This window comes from Oryctolagus cuniculus, chromosome 12, assembly GCF_964237555.1.
Source record: "Oryctolagus cuniculus chromosome 12, mOryCun1.1, whole genome shotgun sequence".
Lineage (NCBI taxonomy): Eukaryota > Metazoa > Chordata > Mammalia > Lagomorpha > Leporidae > Oryctolagus > Oryctolagus cuniculus.
This window is the reverse complement of record NC_091443.1, coordinates 80,570,768-80,590,774: the sequence shown is the minus strand read 5'-3', so window position 1 is coordinate 80,590,774 and position 20,007 is coordinate 80,570,768. Positions and strand designations below refer to the sequence as shown.

Sequence of the window (20,007 nt, the reverse complement as noted above, 5' to 3'; positions counted from 1 at the left end):
TGCCAGTTCAAGTCCTGGCTGCTCCACTTCCAATCCAGTTCTCTGCTATGGCCTGAGAACGCAATAGAAGATGGCCCAAGTCCTTGGGCCCCTGTACCCACAAGGGAAGACCCAGAGGAGGCTCCTGGCTCCTGGCTTCAGATCAGTACAGCTCTGGCCCTTGCGAATTGGGGAGTGAACCAGCAGATGAAAGACCTACTTCTCTCTCGCTCTCTCTCTCTCACTGCCTCTCCTCTGTGTAACTCTGACTTTCAAATAATTGAATAAATCTTTAAAAAAAAAAAAAAGAATCTAAATAACTGGGGCCAGCGCTGTGGCAGTGAGGCCTAAGCCTCCACCTGCAGCGCTGGTGTCCCATATGGGCACTGGTTCAAGTCCTGGCTGCTCCACTTCCTTTTTTTTTTTTTTTTTACTTTTATTTAGTAAATATAAATTTCCAAAGTATAGTTAATGGATTACAATGGCTTCCCCCACCATAACTTTCCTCCCACTCACACCCCTCCCATCTCCCGCTCCCTCTCCCATTCCATTCACATCAAGATTCATTTTCAATTATCTTTATAAACAGAAGATCGATTTAGTATATATTAAGTAAAGATTTCATCAGCTTGCACCCACACAGAAACACAAAGTGTAAAATACTGTTTCAGTACTAGTTATAGCATTACTTCACACTGGACAACACATTAAGGACAGATCCCACATGAGGAGTAAGTACACAGTGACTCCTATTGTTGACTTAACAAATTGACACTCTTGTTTATGGCGTCAGTAATCTCCCTAGGCTCTAGTCATGAGTTGCCAAGGCTATGGAAGCCTTTTGAGTTTGCCGACTTCAATCTTATTCAGACAGGTTTATAGTCAAAGTAGAAGTTCTCTCCTCCCTTCAGAGAAAGGTACCTCCTTCTTTGATGGCCCTGTTCTTTCCACTGGGATCTCACTCGCAGAAATCTTTCATTTAGGTTTGTTTTTTGTTTTTGTTTTTGTTTTTTGCCAGAGTGTCTTGGCTTTCCATGCCTGAAATACTCTCATGGGCTCTTCAGCCAGATCCGACTGCCTTAAGGGCTGATTCTGAGGCCAGAGTGCTATTTAGGACATCTGCCATTCTATGAGTCTGCTGTGTATCCATCCCGCTTCCCATGTTGGATTGTTCTCTCCCTTTTTCATTCTATCAGTTAGTATTAGCAGACACTAGTCTTGTTTGTGTGATCCCTTTGACTCTTAGACCTATCAGTGTGACCAATTGTGAACTGAAATTGATCACTTGGACTAGTAAGATGGCATTGGTACATGCAACCTTGATGGGATTGTATTGGAATCCCCTGGCACGTTTCTAACTCTACCACTTGGTCTCCACTTCTGATCCAGCTCTCTGCTATGGTCTGGGAAAGCAGTAGAAGACGGCCCAAGTGTTTGGGCCCCTGCAGCCACGTGGGAGACCTGGAGGAGGCTCCTGGCTCCTGGCTTTGGATTGGCTCAGCTCTGGTCATTGTGGACATTTGGGTAGTGGCCTGGGAGTGGCCATATGAGGAGTGGTCAGCGGATGGAAGACTTCTCTCTCTCTGCCTCTGCCTCTCTGCAACTCTGCCTTTCAAATAAATAAATAAATCCTTTTAAAAATCTAAATAATCAATAGGGGACATGCTTTCATTTTTACAAGGCAATCACTAGGAAAGCTATTTAATGCAATAAATATATGTGGTACTGATCAGGAGAACTGATGTATTTACTAGCAATACTTTCAGACAAAATTTACAAGCACTGAGCTGAGTTTCCATCTTTTAAGAAATATTTCTGTAGTCTCTAAATAAGGACTTGATTTACAACTCTCATTCTTTTGCCTTAATAATGTGAAATTTTTCCATACAAAGCTGGGTCTCTCCTTAGCTCAATGTCCTAATTTCCCCTTGTCAGAATAGCTTTTTGAGGGACTCACTATTGTTCTCAGTTAATTTTAACACAAAACTTAAAGTTTCATATGGTGGTGATTTTAAAACATTTTACTTCATGGGCAAAGGGAACCTCCTAAACTACTTCAAGCATAATTGTTACCATCGTTACAATAAGGTTTTCATATAAAATCTTTTGGTCCTCAAAGTGCTCCATAAAGACCGTACTTTGAAATGTTTTTCTCTCAAAACATACCCCATACATTAGATAAGGGGTTGCTGACCTCATCTTAGAGATTTAATAGTCAAGAGAGTACAGAACTTCCCACTGGATTCAAAGGAAATAGTGGCAGTTAAATCCTAAATCTAATAATCTAATGCTATTCCGGTGGCTTACCCTTTTTTCTCCTTTTTTTTTATTCCAAGTTTTCTAAAATCATCTGGGAAGTAATAGATCATATTTAATTGTGCAGCCTTTCAGGCTCTGCTCTCAGAATCGCGTCTGATTTGTGGTCTGGCTGTAGTTCCGTATCATCCAACACTAGCTTTAGTTCATCGGCCCAGAATCAAAGCTTCCTCATTTTACCCAGGAATTAAAATAACAGCTTTAAGTTTCTCCCTGCTGTCCAGCAGCTAGTCACTAATGAGATTTGCCATGTTTTTAACACAACCATGTATGATCTCCATAAAAGCTGGATACATAATCCTTCCACTTACTTGGCACAGGCACTCTCAAGTTCTCCTGTACAAAGGTGATTTCTTTTTCCTCTAACTTTACTTTCACTTAGTGTGACAAACCTGGCCCTCCTGAATAAACTCTGTGACACCTGATGTCACTTTTCCTCGAGTATCTTCCAGTAAGTGTCACGCAGCCAACTATCAAGTTAGGAAGGAATAGTGAAGGCAGCAGCAGTGGCTGAAATGGCCACATAGTCCTAAAATGATTAAAAACAAAACATCCATAAGAAATCGTAACAAAGCTCTTTGGTAAGACACACACCTTCAGAGGAACTTGAGCATTCAGTTTTTAAAGCCTGAATGCAATCTTGATTTGCAGTATTCACCTAGAAGGTCCTGCAGTCCAGGGTCCAAAATCTCGAATGCTGGGTTCAATCTCGGCTGCCTGAGACCTTCAGCAAATCACCTCACATACCAGTTATGGGAAACAGAGATGATCCTACAAACTACCAATCCTCCATAATGGCTCACAGAAATTCTCCTGACTCCTCAGAGACTGTAATATGGACTAGTGAACATGTCTTATAAAAATGAAGAATTATTACTCCTATACATGACTACTGTACAATGCGATTAATCCTTACAGTTTTCCACGTTCAGGCTAAGCTCTAGTTTTAATGCTTGCCACTGAAGACCAGAGTTCACAATGACTGCACTCACTCCATATTCTTGTTTTGAATTTCAATTTGACTTCTTAAAATCCTTTCTCTTCCTAACTTGTTATCGCCTCTCAATCCAAACTGCACAATATTTTGGGTATTCACACTGAAACAGTATTCTGAATTTCCTACTGAACTAAGTAGTCACCATTATAGAAACATTGAGTATACTTTACTAAATGACAAGGTTCCAATCTTCTATTGCTTAAGTTTTAAAATATACATGGCTAGGAAGAGAACATTGGGCACAATGGCTAAGATGCTGCCTGGGAGGCCCATATATTGGAGTGTATGGGTTTGAGTCCCAGCTCCACTCCTGAATCCAGTTTCCAGTACACATCCTGGGAGTCAGCACGTGATGGCTCAAGTGTTGGGTACCTGCCATCTATATGGGTGACTCTGAAGTCCCGACTCTTGGCTTCAGACTGGCCCAGCCCTGTTACCGGCATTTGAGACATGAACCACCACATGGGAGATATTTATCTGTCTCTGCCTCTCAAAAATACACAAAATACTTACAAAAAGATACAGAGAGGAATAAAAAATTGATTATGGCAAAATAACAAGCATTTTTGGAAAATGAATGAGGAAGAAGCTGCACTACCAAGGATTTTTTCCCCCAACGTGACAAACTGACTAGAAAATTTGTGTGAAAATGCAAAGGATCAAAACCAGCCAACCCACTTTGAATAATATGATAGGCCTTGCTCTAACTATAACACAAAGCTACCACAAATTAGACATTATTTGTGTAATACTAGTCCAATAGGTTAATGGAACCAAGGAGAGAATCTAGAAAGTTAACACAGACATATACAGATGCTTGACCTACACAGGAGCAGGTGGAAAGGGCTGTCTATGTACTCCATATGGCTAGAATCCCTTCCTCAACCATGAATATATTACAGGGAATATCAAAGATCTAATGTGAAAAGCAAAATTATTTAACTTTTAAATAGTTTTAAAATAACATATCTTCTTGACTTCAGGAAAAAGCAAGACTCAAAAGGCACTAAGCATAAAGGATGGATTTGCCACTAAAATTAATTTCTATTGGTTAGTATACCATGAAGCAAATAAAAAGTGATTCCTAGAAAGGGAGAGGATATTTATAACAAATATAACGAGCCAAATACCAAAATTTTCAATCAAATACCAAAGCCTCATATCCAGAATATGTCCTACAAATCAATGAGGGGGAAAGGATATCTGACACATGATAGAAAACAGACAAAAGACTCAGGCACTTTTCAAAACAAATCCAGCAGCCAAAAATGAAGCTTAATGAAGTTGTTCAGTGTCATTCCTAATCAGAGAAATACAAAATAAAACCACTATAAACTGTTACTATGTAAACATTACATTGGCTAAAATTAAAATCCGACAATATCAAATGCTGACAAACTGGAACTCTCATTCAACATGAACGAGATTGTGGGAATACAAAATGTGAAAGACATTTGTATCTTTTTTTTTTTTTGAAAGGCAGAGTTAGACGACAGAGAGAAAGGTCTTCCTTTGCCGTTGGTTCACCCTCCAATGGCCACCGTGGCCGGCGCACCGCGATGATCCAAAGCCAGGAGCCAGTTGCTTCTCCTGGTTTCCCATGAGGTGCAGGGCCCAAGCACTTGGGCCATCCTCCACTGCCTTCCCGGGCCACAACAGAGAGCTGGCCTGGAAGAGGGGCAACCGGGCCAGAATCCGGCACCCCGACCAGGACTAGAACCCCACGTGCTGGCACCGCAGGCGGAGGATTAGCCTATTGAGCCACGGTGCCGGCGACATTTGTATCTTAAAACCCAACAATTTCTTCCTGTGTGTATCTTACATAAACATGTCTATGCACACAAAGCTTATTACAGGATTACTTACCATAGCCAAAAACTGAAAATACCATCAGTGTCCATCACATAGAATAAATGCAGATATTAACAAAATAGCACATTATATAGCAATGAAAATAAATCACACCTCCATGTGACATTAATTTTACAAACAACATTGAGTGAAAGACACTACATACAACCTACATAATGATTCCATTTTTAGAGAAGTCCAAAGTGGCCAAAACAGACTATATTCTTCACATATAACTGGTGAAATAATTTTCCCGGAGAGTGTAGAACTATCGTGTTCAGGATGATTGTCAATTCCAAAGGACAGGAGCGTCAAGAGGGTCTGGACACATGGAGTTTATGGAGTGCCAGCAGTAGCTTCTGTGTAGTTCTAGACTGCACCAATGTTCCTTTATCCATTTTATATACTTTTCCGTATATTTCACAAATAAAAGAACAAGGGATGACTGTACTACCAAATATTGGCATCAATTAAACTCCTGCTGATAGAATATAAATAATTAGAAAGCCTCTCAGAAATAGGTCCAAGACACAAAAGACATAGGAATTTGATATTCTATTAAAATAGCATTATAAATTGGCTGGCGCCACGGCTCACTAGGCTAATCCTCCTCCTTGCGGCGCCGGCACACCAGGTTCTAGTTCCGGTCAGGGCACTGGATTCTGTCCCGGTTGCCCCTCTTCCAGGCCAGCTCTCTGCTGTGGCCAGGGAGTGCAGTGGGGCCCTGCACTCCATGGGAGACCAGGATAAGTACCTGGCTCCTGCCTTCGGATCAGTGCGGTGCACCGGCCGCAGCAGCCATTGGAGGGTGAACCAATGGCAAAGGAAGACCTTTCTCTCTGTCTCTCTCTGTCCACTCTGCCTGTCCAAAAAAAAAAAAAAAAAATAGCATTATAAATCAAGAGGGAGAAGCAGTGATTTATGATTCTGAACCAACTGGAAACTGCAAAAATTAAAATTAAATCCTCATCTCCTACAAGGCTTCAAAATAAATCTAATTTTTATTATAAAGCTGAGTATATTAAATGATTATAAGGAAGATAAAAATTCCTTTTGAATTAAAAATGTCTTAAAAGTGGAATATCTTTTGGGATTAGTTAGAGTATGTTCAAGTACACACACAGAGGTAGACGCCTAAAAACAAAAACTTCAATATAGAAACAGCACAAGTTTCACTGAAAAGCAAGTAATATAAAAAATTTTGCCATAAAGAACTTATAAACCAAGAAAAAAGGTGAGAACAGGAAAAAATGTTAAGAGCAATTTTCAAAAAAATGAATATAAATGGTCACATGAAAAAACATTCAGCTTTCCCTAAGTAATCACAAATTTTAAATGTAGCCCCCTTCTGTAATTATTTAATCTGCAAATATTTTTAGTAATTTTTAATTCTCAGAGTTTAAGATAACGCTAGTGGGAATCTAAATGGACACAACCTCTGGAATGACCTGCCAGAATATTTCAAAAAGTTCAAGGAAAAGTGGAATTAAAAGATACGTTTATTTTCGTGTAAAAAATTTTGAAATCCATGCAGTTTTTACAAATATGCATTTCCCATGAGCTTTTTGAAGTACTCTTGAATATCGAAAAAAACACATATACCTTCACCTAGCAATTTTACCTCTAGAAATGTACCTTCTGGAAGTGTTATTTTGAACAGATGCGATTATAGATGCTGTTTTATATCACTGTTTATAGATTACATAAAACAATCAAGTTGTAAAGAGGAAAATGATTATAAAAGTTATGGCATCCCATTTTATGGAACAATTTGCAGCTACCTAAAATGCAAAATATCTAATATGGGAAAATGTATACAATGCATAGAGCACAGATTATGAAACAGTGTACAGGATGACGCGTTTTTAAAAAACACGTGTATGGTTGGGGCCGGCGCCGTGGCTCATTTAGCTAAATCCTCCGCCTGTGGCACTGGCATCCCATGTGGGCGCCAGGTTCTAGTCCCGGTTGCTCCTCTTCCAGTCCAGATCTCTGCTGTGGCCCGAGAGTGCAGTGGAGGATGGCCCTGCACCCACATGGGAGACCAGGGGAAGCACCTGGCTTCTGGCTTCGGATCGGCGCAGTGGGCTGGCCATAGTGGCCATTTGTGGAGTGAACCAACAGAAGGAAGACCTTTCTCTCTGTCTCTCTCATTGTCTGTAACTCTGTCAAATAAATAAAAAAATAAATAAATAAAATCTAAAAAAGTATGTGTATGGCTATACATAGAAAAGTACAAAATCAAACAGTGAAATGTTCAGATTGTGTCTGGGTGTTAGGATTACAGGACACTGTAAGTACCTGCACGTGAGCCCTTGCAAACCACCAAATTTTCCAGAAATAACAGGTGTATTTCATTCTACTGACATGGAATGTCAAATTTTATGTGAAAGCATGTTATTACTTACAAAAATTAAAAACAGTTATGACTGTTAGCTCAGTACATTTTTTTCATCTGCTTTTCCAGGAGGAGAGGGGAGACAGAGAGCAGTTACCACAACTGGAAGCGTACGAAATAGAACTGAGCCCTTCCTATCAAACATATTTTCAGTCAAATCTCATACATGAACACTCTTTTGTAGTAGGAAGTTAAATTTAACTAAATACCAGTAAAATACAACCATGAGTGTTTAAGTTGCTCTAATATTTTATTTTTCCTTTCAACATTTTTTAAAAGCTTCAACATTTTAGACAATTTTTTTTGTAACATAAGTATTAATCTCTGGAGACAACCATAAAATCACTTAAAAGGACATGAACACGTGTGTGTGTGTGTGTGTGTGTGTGTGTATAAGACTGAGGTTTCTACAGCCTATGTATGTCTCTTTGAAGAAAAAAAATACACTGACAATTGTAACTTTTAAAAAACAATTATTGGTTTCCTTACCAAACATTAGTGTCCTACACAATGAACCCATCATGAGTGAGAGCAATGAACTCCAATCAGGTGAAACACAAAAGAGCTATTGCTCCCAGCAAGCACAGTCGGCTTGGACTTTTCCTGTATCTCATAGTACTCCAGGCAAACCTGGTCACCTATAAAGACCGTCCACCTTCCAGCATGTACTCAAAGTACTTATTCCTGATCAGAGGAAAGGTAACATTCTTCCTAAGGTGAGACGGAAGGAAACAAACATTTGTTAAGAATTTTCTGAGTATCTTCCTAGGTATTTCAAACCCAGTATCTCAGTAATTCCATGCAAACATGCATAATTCTCCAGACTTCATCCTTTCATTATTTAAAAAAGCAGGGAACTATGTCTTCCTAATTTACTTTAGCTGCCTGGGACAACTAAGTGTTTCACTGAAAGACATGTAATAAATCCTATTTGATTGAGTTATTAAAAAATAAAATTATCTTTCATTTGGCTTAAAGGAAAAAAAATGTGTTTTATCATACACTCAAATATCAGACCAATGCACAACATACTGCAAAACTTTAATACAATGTGGTTACATACTGTTTTCAAATATTAAACTTCAAGCACATGAAAGTCATCTGAAAGACAAACTGGGCTTTTGTTCACAGTTGCCGTTGTGTAACTTCACAAAATTCTTTCCCTCAACAAGGTCTGACACTGATCTTGATGCTTACAAAGTAGGATGTGAGATAATGACATTTCAACAGCCTGAGGTTTAGGAGATGATCCCAATGCCCATCTTCAGCATTCATCATCGGAGGACTGATCATCTTCATCCCTTACTTCCCGGTATTGCCTGGAAGACTCCCCTTCTGGATTGTAACTCTGCATTTTAATATTCAGTTTTTCAGCTAATTTTTGTGCTGCGAGCTTTGCTTGCATCTCCTTTAAAACAAAGGGGAAAGGAAAAAGTTACACATTCACACTTTTCCTTACAATTTTTCAATGGTAAGTTCTTCAAACAGACTCAGAAAAAAAGAGGCGGTAACACCCCACTTGGAGGTCTCTGCAGCAATGGCAGGAGCCCGATGGCTGCACCCCACCACAGATACAAAGGGCAATGCTTCTGAGACCTATCAGCCTGCTGGCTGTCGTAACCGATGTCCACTACCGAACAACAATGCACTGAAATATCCTACCTCTTTACAAATTAACTTTACAACAGTTACAAATATGGGTACATTAAGTCTGTGGGCACATGCATGTATACATACAAAACAATGAGACTTATCTAATGTCAAAAATCTCCAATGCTGTACTGAATTCCCTGACAGAGCCTTCCTCCCTAGATTAAATCTTAGCTTCTAGGCCTGAGAGTTATACTTCAATAGCACAATGAAAATCAAGAAATTAATGCTTGAAAAATGACTACCTCTATCCAAGAAAAGTCCTACAGAGGGGCCAGCGCCATGGCGCAATACGTTAATCCTCCACCTGCAGCACCAGCATCCCACATGGGCACTGGTTCTAGTTCCGGCTGCTCCTCTTCCAATCCAGCTCTCTGCTATGGCCTGGGAAAGATGATGGCCCAGGTTCTTGGGCCCCGGTACCCTGTGGGAGACCCTGAAGAAGCTCCTGGCTCCTGGCTTCTGATCGGAGCAGCTCTGGCCATTGCAGCCATTTGGGGAGTGAACCAGCAGGTGGAAGACCCTTCTTTCTGTCTCTTCCTATCACTGTCTGTAATTCTACCTCTCAAATAAATAAATAAAATCTTTAAAAAAAAAAAAAAAAAAGTCCTACAGAAACAAGTATCCAACAAAAGCCCAAATAAATTTTAGACACTGGTGATGTGCTTACTGCACACACGCAAGGGCTTCACCACCAACTGCTGGCAGGTGGCAATGCTCATTCCTGGCTTTGCTCCTCCCTTTTCTCATGCTTCCTTCTTCCTTTATCACTTCAACTTCTTTATTGTCTTCCCCTCAGGCCAGGAATATTAAGAGTAAGTATAGTGGGAGCAACTACAATGTCTCTTGCAAGGAAGCTAATTTCAAGCTGCAGGGTTTAATTTAACCTAAAAACATCTTAGGATGGCATTTATGATTCCACAGACAATTTAAAAACATTTCCTTGATGTTGCAGTCCTAAGTAGGTGACACTTCTAATGCACCAAAAGGGAAAACAAGTGACTACTAAAAAGGAGTGCTGGAGCTGGCGCTGTGGCACTGCAGGTAAAGCTGCCATCTGCAGTGCTGGCATCCCATATGGGCACTGGTTCAAATCTTGACTGCTCCACTTCCAATCCAGCCCCTGCTAATGTGCCTGGGAAAGGAGTAAAAGATGGCCCAAGTACTTGGGCTCCTGCACCCACATGAGAGACCCGGAAGAAATTCCTGGCTCCTGATCAGTTCAGCTCTGACCGTTGTGGCCATTTGGGAAGTGAACCAGCAGATCAAAGATCTCTCTCTCTCTCTGCCTTTCAAATAAATGAATAAATCTGAGGGGGAAGAAAAAAAAAAGAATGCTTCAAAAATACCAATCCAGGACAACTGAATTTTTAAGAAAAGTGAAGACAGGGGCCGGCGCTGTGGCATAGCAGGTTAAGCTGCCGCCTGCAATGTTACATCCCATATGGGCACCGGTTCTAGTCCCGGCTGCTCTGCTTCCTATCCAGCTCTCTGCTATGGCCTGGGAAAGCAGAAGATGGGACAAAACCTTGGGCCCCTGCACCTGTGTGGGACACCCTGAAGAAGCTCCTGGCTCCTGGCTTCAGATCGGCTCAGCTCTGGCCGTTGTGGCCATCTGGGGAGTGAACCAGCAGATGGAAAACCTCTCTCTCTGTAACTCTTTCAAATAAATAAAATAAATCTTTAAAAAAAAGAAAAAAAGGAAAAGTGAAGGGAGAGTAGAGCCTAGTTTTCTATTAGTTAGTGCACAGCACCTGATGGGGATGTAGCTAAGCAATATCTAGGAAGTAAGACAAGATACTTTCCCTGGAAGCTCAAATTATCACTAAGTATATCAATATTTTCTATTCCCTCTATAGTCTACACACATTTTCTCCCATCCCATTAATCTATACATATATTCTCAACATCCACTTAAAGTTCTATGTCAAACACATGGAGCAGTGGACAAAGTACTACCTAACACTAAGTCACTAAAAGCGGATGATGCTGTAAGCAGTGTGTCCCACCATCTGTTGGCAACCTGCTATCCTCCACTGCTCCTCGGCACTCCCCTGGTACTGTACAGACGGAAGCCAGGGAGCTACAGTTCCCTGATTCTGGGTTAGATTCTACCAATGAATCTAATTTAGAAGGTGAAAGACAAAGGAACAATGCTATCCTATCCTAACAGAAGTGGTACAGCAATGGGCTTTAAGATGTAAAATTGTGCAGTAGTCTCCCCATGTTTCCTGGCAAATCACCACTTTGTAATACTGAGGGAGACTTAATCACCTCCAGCTGTTTCCCAGAAGTCTTAGCAACTTTGTGACTCTTTGTAAACTAAAGGCACATGACTGATGGCCAATGGGATGGCTGACCATTTCTCTAGCACCTAACCCCTTCTACTGCATTCTTTCCTTCTTGACTACCTGCAATAAATTCTGACCTATCAACATACAGACAAGAAAAAAAATTAGTAATCTAAATACCTCATAATTCTGTTTCTGCTGTTTCTGAAGTGCCAAAGATTCCTCTATAGAGAGCAGCTGTGTAGGCAGATGGTGAAGTGGGAGAAGCCGAGCTGCTGTGATGTCATCAAGATGCTGCTTGTCCCTGCGTCGCCGCTCTTCTGAGGCAACAGGAGACTCTCCCCGCTGTCGGTGACTAGACGAATCACTCTGTCGCGAAGGTAACCTAAAGGAGGGAAAACTTACCTTATACAATCAGGTATTTTCCCATTAATAGAGCAAGTGAGCTCCTAACTTAACAATGGTAAAGTACATCCATACGATCATTTGGTTTTTCATTCTCAGTATGGCATTCAATAAATTACATGAGGTAGTCACTATATTATAAAACAGGCACATGTTGATGACTTCTCCCGACGGTATGTGAATATAAGTGTTCTGAGCACTGCAGGTAGGCTAGACTAAGCCACGGTATTCTGTAGGTTAGGTGTAGTATTTCTAATTTATGATGCGCTACCAAGACATACCCCATCATAGGTCAAGGAGTATATACATACAGCACACACAAGCTCTTTCCTCTTCCTTCCCTCTTTAAATCTTACATCAAGCCGGCACCGCGGCTCACTAGGCTAATCCTCTGCCTTGCGGTGCTGGCACACCGGGTTCTAGTCCCGGTCGGGGCACCGGATTCTGTCCCGGTTGCCCCTCTTCCAGGCCAGCTCTCTGCTGTGGCCAGGGAGTGCAGTGGAGGATGGCCCAAATACTTGGGCCCTGCACCCCATGGGAGACCAGGAGAAGTACCTGGCTCCTGCCTTCGGATCAGTGCAGTGTGCCGGCCGCAGCGGCCACTGGAGGGTGAACCAACGGCAAAGGAAGACCTTTCTCTCTGTCTCTCTCTCTCTCTCACTGTCCACTCTGTCAAAAAAAAAAAAAAAAAAAATCTTACATCAAATCCAAGCTATGTTTTTCACTTATTCATTCAAAGAACATTGGCTATAGGGCTTACTGTCCATAAGAGGAAAATAAACATGTAAACAGTTTCAGTGAAATATAATACCACAGATCCTATCACAGTTGCGGCCAGTTCTAGCAAGGGACAAGGAGTTTGCCAGTTTCAAAAAAGTGAAATTTGAACAGCCTTGGAATAATAAGTGCTCACCATGTAACAGGGGGAGAAGAGCACTCGAGCACCAGGAGTGAGGGGCAACATGGCTGCAGCATACAGAAGTAAGAGGATGGAAAAGCCAGAAAAGGCAAGAGAAGGCTGGGAAGTAGGCTGGGCCCAGATCACAAGGAAGAGTTACAGTCTATATAACTGGTAGAGATTTGCATATTACAAGTTTGATTCTGGCAGGAGTGGAGAAGCACAACTGGGAGTTAAGACTCTAGGCAAGAACAGTCCACAACTATAGCTCAAAAGAGATGCAAACCTTCACTGTGACAGGAGGGGATGAAGATAAGAACATTTATAGAGATGGAAGATTAAGGAAATAAATTATGTGGATCTTCACAGCTAGCAAATATAAAGAAAAGACACCTGGGAGGTAGTAGAGGGGATGGGGCAGAGAGATATGGCAGCACTATAACCTAGAGATTATGGGAGGAAAGTCAGTTTAGATATAAATAGGAGTTTCACTTTGTACATGAAAAACCTGAATTGTCACAGACACCCAAGTGGTCATGTTTTATAGATAACATGCCACACAAATCTAAAGTTTTAGCAAGACTTAGACTAAAAGTAGATAAAAGGCAGCTTTTGGCATTCAAATTGTCTCTGAAGCCAAAGGAAAGCGGAGAAGGTGCCAAAGGACACAACCTCATCCACTGTCCAAACTCCCAGGCACTGCTCACACATGGAAGCCACCCATTCCCTGCCTATTTATGGCCTACTGACTCATCAAGGCCTAGCTTTTCCTGATCTCTTCTAACTGCACAGAAAATTCCTTCTCTTTAAATTCCTTAACCTTCAGAGGCCCTCATTATTATTTCCTTATCTCTCTCTTGCTCCCAACAAGATCATAATACATAATCAGGATCATTATATCTTTTATTTATTGACTAGATTTTCTAAAATGTCCTTATAGAAATGAAGAAAGATACCTCACTGCATACAAGATGAGAGATTACTCACAGATTACTTTTTATTACTAAAATTTAAAGTTTTAGTTTCTTACACACCAGAAATAAGATGATTTGATGTTAAAAACAAATAAAGAGTGAGGTAGGATAAAGCTGAAAGTTCATTCAAGTCCCTTTATAATAATAAAATCACAAAAAAACCACCTTTTTGATATTTTTAGCTAAAGATTTTGTTTTTCAAAGTAGTATAGTGATAGTTTGAGTTTGGATCTGATGTTCCATCTTTGGAAACAGGCATGAACCAGCCACTACTTGCCGATTTGGACGTTACACCTGCTACAAGTAATTACCTACTATTTTCTCTTAAAGAGGTTTTTTTCCTGGAGATCTCAAAAACCAAACAATGGCAAGAAACTCAGAAGCAAGGTTTTTGCCCATGCTGCCTGAATCTGTTTTCACAGTTTATTATCCTCCTCTCTTCTCCCTTCCCACTGAAACTATTATTATATACTTTGATTTTTTTTCACCAGGTATGTAAACCTTGATTCCTCATCAGCATCCTAGACTGAGTAACAGAAACTATTTCACTGTGTCCTCACAGCACCAGAGGCCTACATATAGCATGAACACACAAGTACAAGTACAATTTTGCTGAGAGTCCATCACTTCCTGCATTGCTTTGCCCTTACAGACTAATCAAAGGGGGAGCAGTAACCAGAAACTGGTTCTAATAAAAAAAATCAATAAATTCTCTCCTTAGCTCTGTTTATTATGAAATACTGGCTAAGTATCCTGAAATTTAATACTCCCCCACCAACATAAAATCTGTTCAATTATTTGGCTTTAAAAACAAAAGTATTTTTCAACAAGAATCCTCTTTCCAGTGAGGCTAGTCTCACTGCTTCCATAATATGCCCCATCTCTAACCACAAGCAGCACTCAAAGGAAGCCAAATGTGCTTATGGCAGCCTCCCAAGTTTGGGGGTAGAACAAATATTAGGTTCCTGTGCTAGTATGTTTCCAACGATACTTACACATTGGTTTTAAATTTATGTGGTAAGGGCAGTGGGTTTTTGGCTCGCATTTCTAGCACTTCCATGTAATGAGGCTTCTTCTGAGTCCCGCTCCCAAAGCCCGTCACGTTCTCAGTCAAGTTCTCAGTCCTCGTGTATCCTTCTGAGGGATGTTCACTCTGGTCTGCAATTGTGATCCTTTGCAACTTATCAATAAACAGGTTGTCAAGGCTGCTGGAAACGTCCTCCACTTGACTTGAAACACTATGCTGAGGGAGATGCTCTCTGGCTTCAGCCGAGGAAAGCACGCTGGCACTGCTGTTGCTGGAAGCTGGGCACTTGTTCGCTGGGTCCTCAGCCTCTGGAGTCTCTTCCTCACCTTTGTGAGGAGGATGTACAAGTCCCTGTTTATGTGAGGTTGTCTGAGATGACTTGACGTTATCTACAGAGGAACAGCCAGGAACTAGTGATGACGTAGCAAGTATCTGGTCAGAATTCTGGGCCTTATGTATGTCCACATCAACTGCATCTGCTTTTTGCCTTAGCGTACAGTCTAAACTAACAGGATGAAAGAGTTCACTTTTCCCTCTAACCTCTTCACGTCCTGCAATGGCAGCTTTCAGTTTGGCAACGGTGTCTATGACCTTTTTACCTTTGTCGGGCAATTTGCAAATGAATTTTCTGTCAAATGGAAAAGAACAGGTATACATTAGGGCCATGGCTTTAAACTTGAGGCGTAACACTTAACAGACAAAGCACCATCCTCCAAGGGAGCAAACTGATTTTTAAGTTAATGTCTGATTTTTACCAGCTCCCAAACAGGAATGAAACAATACAACAATTTTCCAAATACATTTAGAAAACAAGTGGATAGAAGAACAGAGAATATAGGCCTCATCTGTCTCTTCTATTTAGAATCTTGGCAAAAGGACTTGAAGAATACAGGCTGAACACTTCTAATCTGAAAATTTTTTTAGCACTAACATGATGTTCTAAGTGGAAAATCCATGCCTGACCTTATGTGACAATTGTAGTCAAAATGCAGGTACAATAAAAACCTGTCTAAAAGTCAAGCTATGAGCATATGCAACATAAATGAACTGTGTTTAGACTTGGGTCTCATCCCTAAATATCCCATTATGAATATACAAATATTAAAGACAATTTAAAAAAAAAAAAAAAACAAAATCTGAGACATTTCTGGTCTTAAGCATTTCAGATAGGGGAGACTTAACCTGTGTGATTATCATACAAGATATCCCCCAAATTCATAGTTTTTAAAATGTAATCTCCAAAACCTGCTGGGGGAATGGGCCTGCAGAGTCAGAATTATTCCAACAACACTACTAAAGCGTTATTTACCACCTCCCTCTCAAGTTCTCACAGGGGTAGGGTGAACTTTTCCAGAAGCCACATGATGTGTGACACCATCCTGGCTCTGAAGTGGAATGTGTGCTCATGTGTTCACGAAAAACAAGAGCTCTTTGGCATGCCCAGCTCTTAAATAAGAGTATAAGGAGATCTTCACACCCAAATGTTAATTCACTGCCATTCTCACAATGTCACAGCAACACCTGTCTACTACAAAGACCCTCAAGTGACTGCTTTTTTGGAAGTGACATAAGTTTCTTTTCTAATTTCCTTTTCTTCGGCCATACAATACATAAGGGGCGAGGTTACATCTGAGACCCTCTAGTAGTTTTTTTTCCTCTGACATTACATTCATGCTTTCAGTTTCAACTACCTATGAACAACTCAGTGCATTCAAGATTCCCCAATTTCCCCAACCCCCTCCACCTCCCCTTCCCTCTCTCCTGCTCTCCTCTCAACTCCATGCACTCGAAGTACAAATCAACCTTGCCTCTACTCCCTCCCCTCACTTTTTCTATTTCTCTTGGTGGCTCTCCTCACACATGGGAAACTTCAGCCATCTTAATCCCTGCCTGACAAAGTTTTGCCAATCCCACGGCCGGCCGCCGTCCCAGTTCACTTTCCTGCGACCTCCTTGCAGGAAACCTCTCTAAAAGTATCCTCCTGGGGTCTTCCGCCTCTTAGTCCGTCAAGCCATCCTGCTCCGAGCTGCTGAACACGAAACTGCCCTTCAAACACCCCTTTTGTCATTTCGCGCCCCTGCTAACCATCCGGGTCGTCTGCCAGCTGAATGGGAGTCAAGTTCTCGGCCTGAGAAACCGTTCTTTACATCTCACTCTTCTCATTCCTCACCGGTTCCCGTAAGGAAAGGATCGAGAGAGAAAACTGGCAACAGATTTTCGGCGCCAGGCCCGGGGCGGGAGAACAGGGTTATCTGGGACACAAGCTTTCCCTTCAAAGCCGACATGGGAACTGAGTAAACAAAACCAACGAGGGGCTGGCGGACCAGCTTAGCTCCACGCTAAGCAGCCGCTGGGGACACGAGCCACCCCCACGAGCTGCAGCAGCAGCGGCCGGAACGTGGCGTGGCTTTGCGGCTGCAGGCCGCGGGACCGAAACGAATCGCACTGAGGCAAGGTCACCTTCCAGTGGAGGGAGCGGGGCGGTGGAAGGCAGGGGGCGTCCCCGGGAGCCCCAACCCTAGGAGTCGGGCTGTGCCTCGGAGGGACCCCAGCTTACTCGTTGCGCAAAAGTCTCTCCTGGCGCTTCAACATCTCCCGCAGCTCCACCAAACTCCGCTGCCCCAAGTCCTCGGGAACTTGGGGCTCGAAGCCGCGGGGCAGCAAGGACATTCTGCGGGGGCTGAGGCTGGCGAGGCGGCGGGCACTCGGCGTCCTCAGCAGGCCCCGCCGCTGGCGCAGGATCCGCGGCTGGCGGCGACTCCGGGGCACGAGCGGGAGTCGCCATTTTCCCGGAAGAACAAGTCTTCTTCGAGGCGAATCGAGCTTTATTGAAACGCCGGAAACGAACACGGACCAGGAGAAGGGGGCGCCCGGGGGAGCGCGAAGGGGCGGAAGTTCTGGGGGATGACGTCAGCGCCTGGGTTTGGCGGGATTTCGCTGTGTGTGCAGGTTGGGACGTTCCGCAGCCATTCACCTGTGTATTCAGAAGCGGTAGGAGTTAGGATAAGGCACATTCATGTACACACACACTCACTCTCTCTCTCTTTCTCTCCCAAAGATCCACAACAGAGGTGATGAGGATGCTATCTATACAAATTTTGAAAACCTTTCATAATTCCCAGTTTTGCCTATAGGAAAACAGAGGCACAAAAATGGGAGCAAATATTCCCAGGGCACAAATTAAGTGACAGCTCTAAGTTCGAAACTCAATTCCCTTTTCCAGCACCCCAATTTGAAGACACCTCTCTTCCCTTTAGACTTATTTACGAACATATAAAATGGTTGCAAAGTTTTGTTTCTGGCTGTTGAGGAGGCAGTGTGGTAGGCATCAGAGTCAGCTTCTACCCGCTCTATAGCTGAGCTACCAGAGCTACATCCCGAAGGAAAGAATGGGGAGCTTGTAGACTCGCAGCAGACACCCGGACCTGACGGGTTTGGATTACCCCACACTTTCCAAACACCCTCCCCTCACTCTTTGATACAGGCAGTTGATGTTTTCTCAGTCCAATATAAGATACTATAGAAACGCAAGCAACTTGCAGCCAGTCAGAAGCTCCAGATAAAATCCAGAGCTATTTCAAGGAGTTCAAATGTAGCTAGCTATTTCTGTCCTCCACCCCATCCCCATCTAGTCCATTGTGATCAGAGTAACTAACATAAACACACATTCTCAATATAAACCTTGCTTTCGGGGCTTCAATAACTTACTCAAGTCCTAGCTGAGTAAGAAATACTTATGTAAAGACCTAGAGTCAGGGGGCCAGCGCTGTGGCATAGCGGGTTAAGCCGCCACCTACGGTGCCGGCATCCCATATGGGCACTGGTTCAAGTCCCGGCTTCTCCACTTCCAACCCAGCTCTCTGCTATGGCCTGGGAAAGCAGTGGAAGATGGCCCAAGTCCTTGTGCCCTTGCACCCACGTGGGAGACCTGGAAGAAGCTCCTGCTCCCCCTGGGCCTCAGTGGGAGAACTCCCCCCCCCCCCCAGTAGTGAAATGGCTGTCTCTTGTTCCTGAGCCACAAATGTCCTCAAGGCAAAGATGCCTTTCTTTTAAGTCTCAGAATTGTGTCCCCTTCTGTTTTCCTCTTGTGGAAAGTCATCCCTTCTTCCCAAAATGAATTACAATTTTTTTGGTTCAAGTCACCTCATCTCAAAGCCTTCCCAGATTATTCCGTTTTGAACACAACTGTAGTGATTATTTAGAGTTAGAACCCCACTACATGCAATGTATTTTGCTAATTATGCATGGTGATTTCTTTCTCCTTTATAATAAAATCATAACATTCTTTGTCAGGGAGCTATGTTTATACTTTCCTGTCTCCCTTAAGTCACCTAGCAGGTACTAGTTGACAAAAAGTTTTCTCATAATTTTTCTCTCCACTTTTCTCCCATATTACTCTTTCTCTTAATGAAACATACTTTTTGCATATATAAGTCTTAAATAAAGAATCTTTAATACAACATAGCTTAAGGCTTCAAAATGTCATAATACAAATCTGGATTCCTGCCAGTGCCCAAGCACAAACTCTCTAATTCTCTTAGCAAGGCATATGGAGAAACATCATCCTACAGCAAAAATAGACTACTAGCACTTACAAATAAGTACCGTTACAGTGAAAAGGTACCAACATCATACTTGTGACAAACCTCAACATGCAGTACTATCTAGTGTGGAAAAAGCAGGCGTTCCCATAGGCTCAGTGAAAATAAATAGACCTCTTAGAATTTCAGGAAGTACAGCCACAAATGGATCCAGATTATTACAACTGATCTTTCAAAGCACAGATGATGTCATACACCAACAAGCATCAGGAATTTCCAGAGAGCCCTGACCTCACTTAACGACCTCACTTTCCTTTCCTTTTTTTTTTTTTTTTTTTTTTTTTTTTTTTTTTTTTTGACAGGCAGAGTAGACAGTGAGAGAGAGAGACAGAGAGAAAGGACTTCCTTTACCATTGGTTGACCCTCTCTAATGGCCGCTGTGGCCGGTGCACTGCGGCCTGCGCACCGCGCTGATCCGAAGCCAGGAGCCAGGTGCTTCTCCTGGATTGACCTCAATTCTGGCAAAATACGGTGCCAGAAAGCAACCATCTAGGAATTGAAATTTTCTCTTTTTTTAAGATTTATTTATTTATTTGAAAGGCAGAGTGACACACAGAGAGAAGGAGAGGCAAAGAGAGAGAGAGAGGTCTTCCATCCACTGGTTAACACCCCAATCGGCA

General features: G+C 42.3%; 1 protein-coding gene across 1 annotated transcript; it reads right to left on the bottom strand.

The window, feature by feature from the left end:
• Window positions 1–7,772: 7,772 nt before the first annotated feature.
• Window positions 7,773–17,662, bottom strand: POLR2M (RNA polymerase II subunit M). The gene is made up of 4 exons (XM_002717710.5): window positions 17,344–17,662; window positions 14,755–15,414; window positions 11,663–11,867; window positions 7,773–8,949 (listed from the first exon to the last, which is right to left on the bottom strand). The coding sequence occupies exons 1-4, from the start codon at window positions 17,454–17,456 to the stop codon at window positions 8,806–8,808; spliced, it is 1,122 nt and encodes a 373-aa protein (XP_002717756.2). The 5' UTR covers window positions 17,457–17,662; the 3' UTR covers window positions 7,773–8,805.
• Window positions 17,663–20,007: the final 2,345 nt, after the last annotated feature.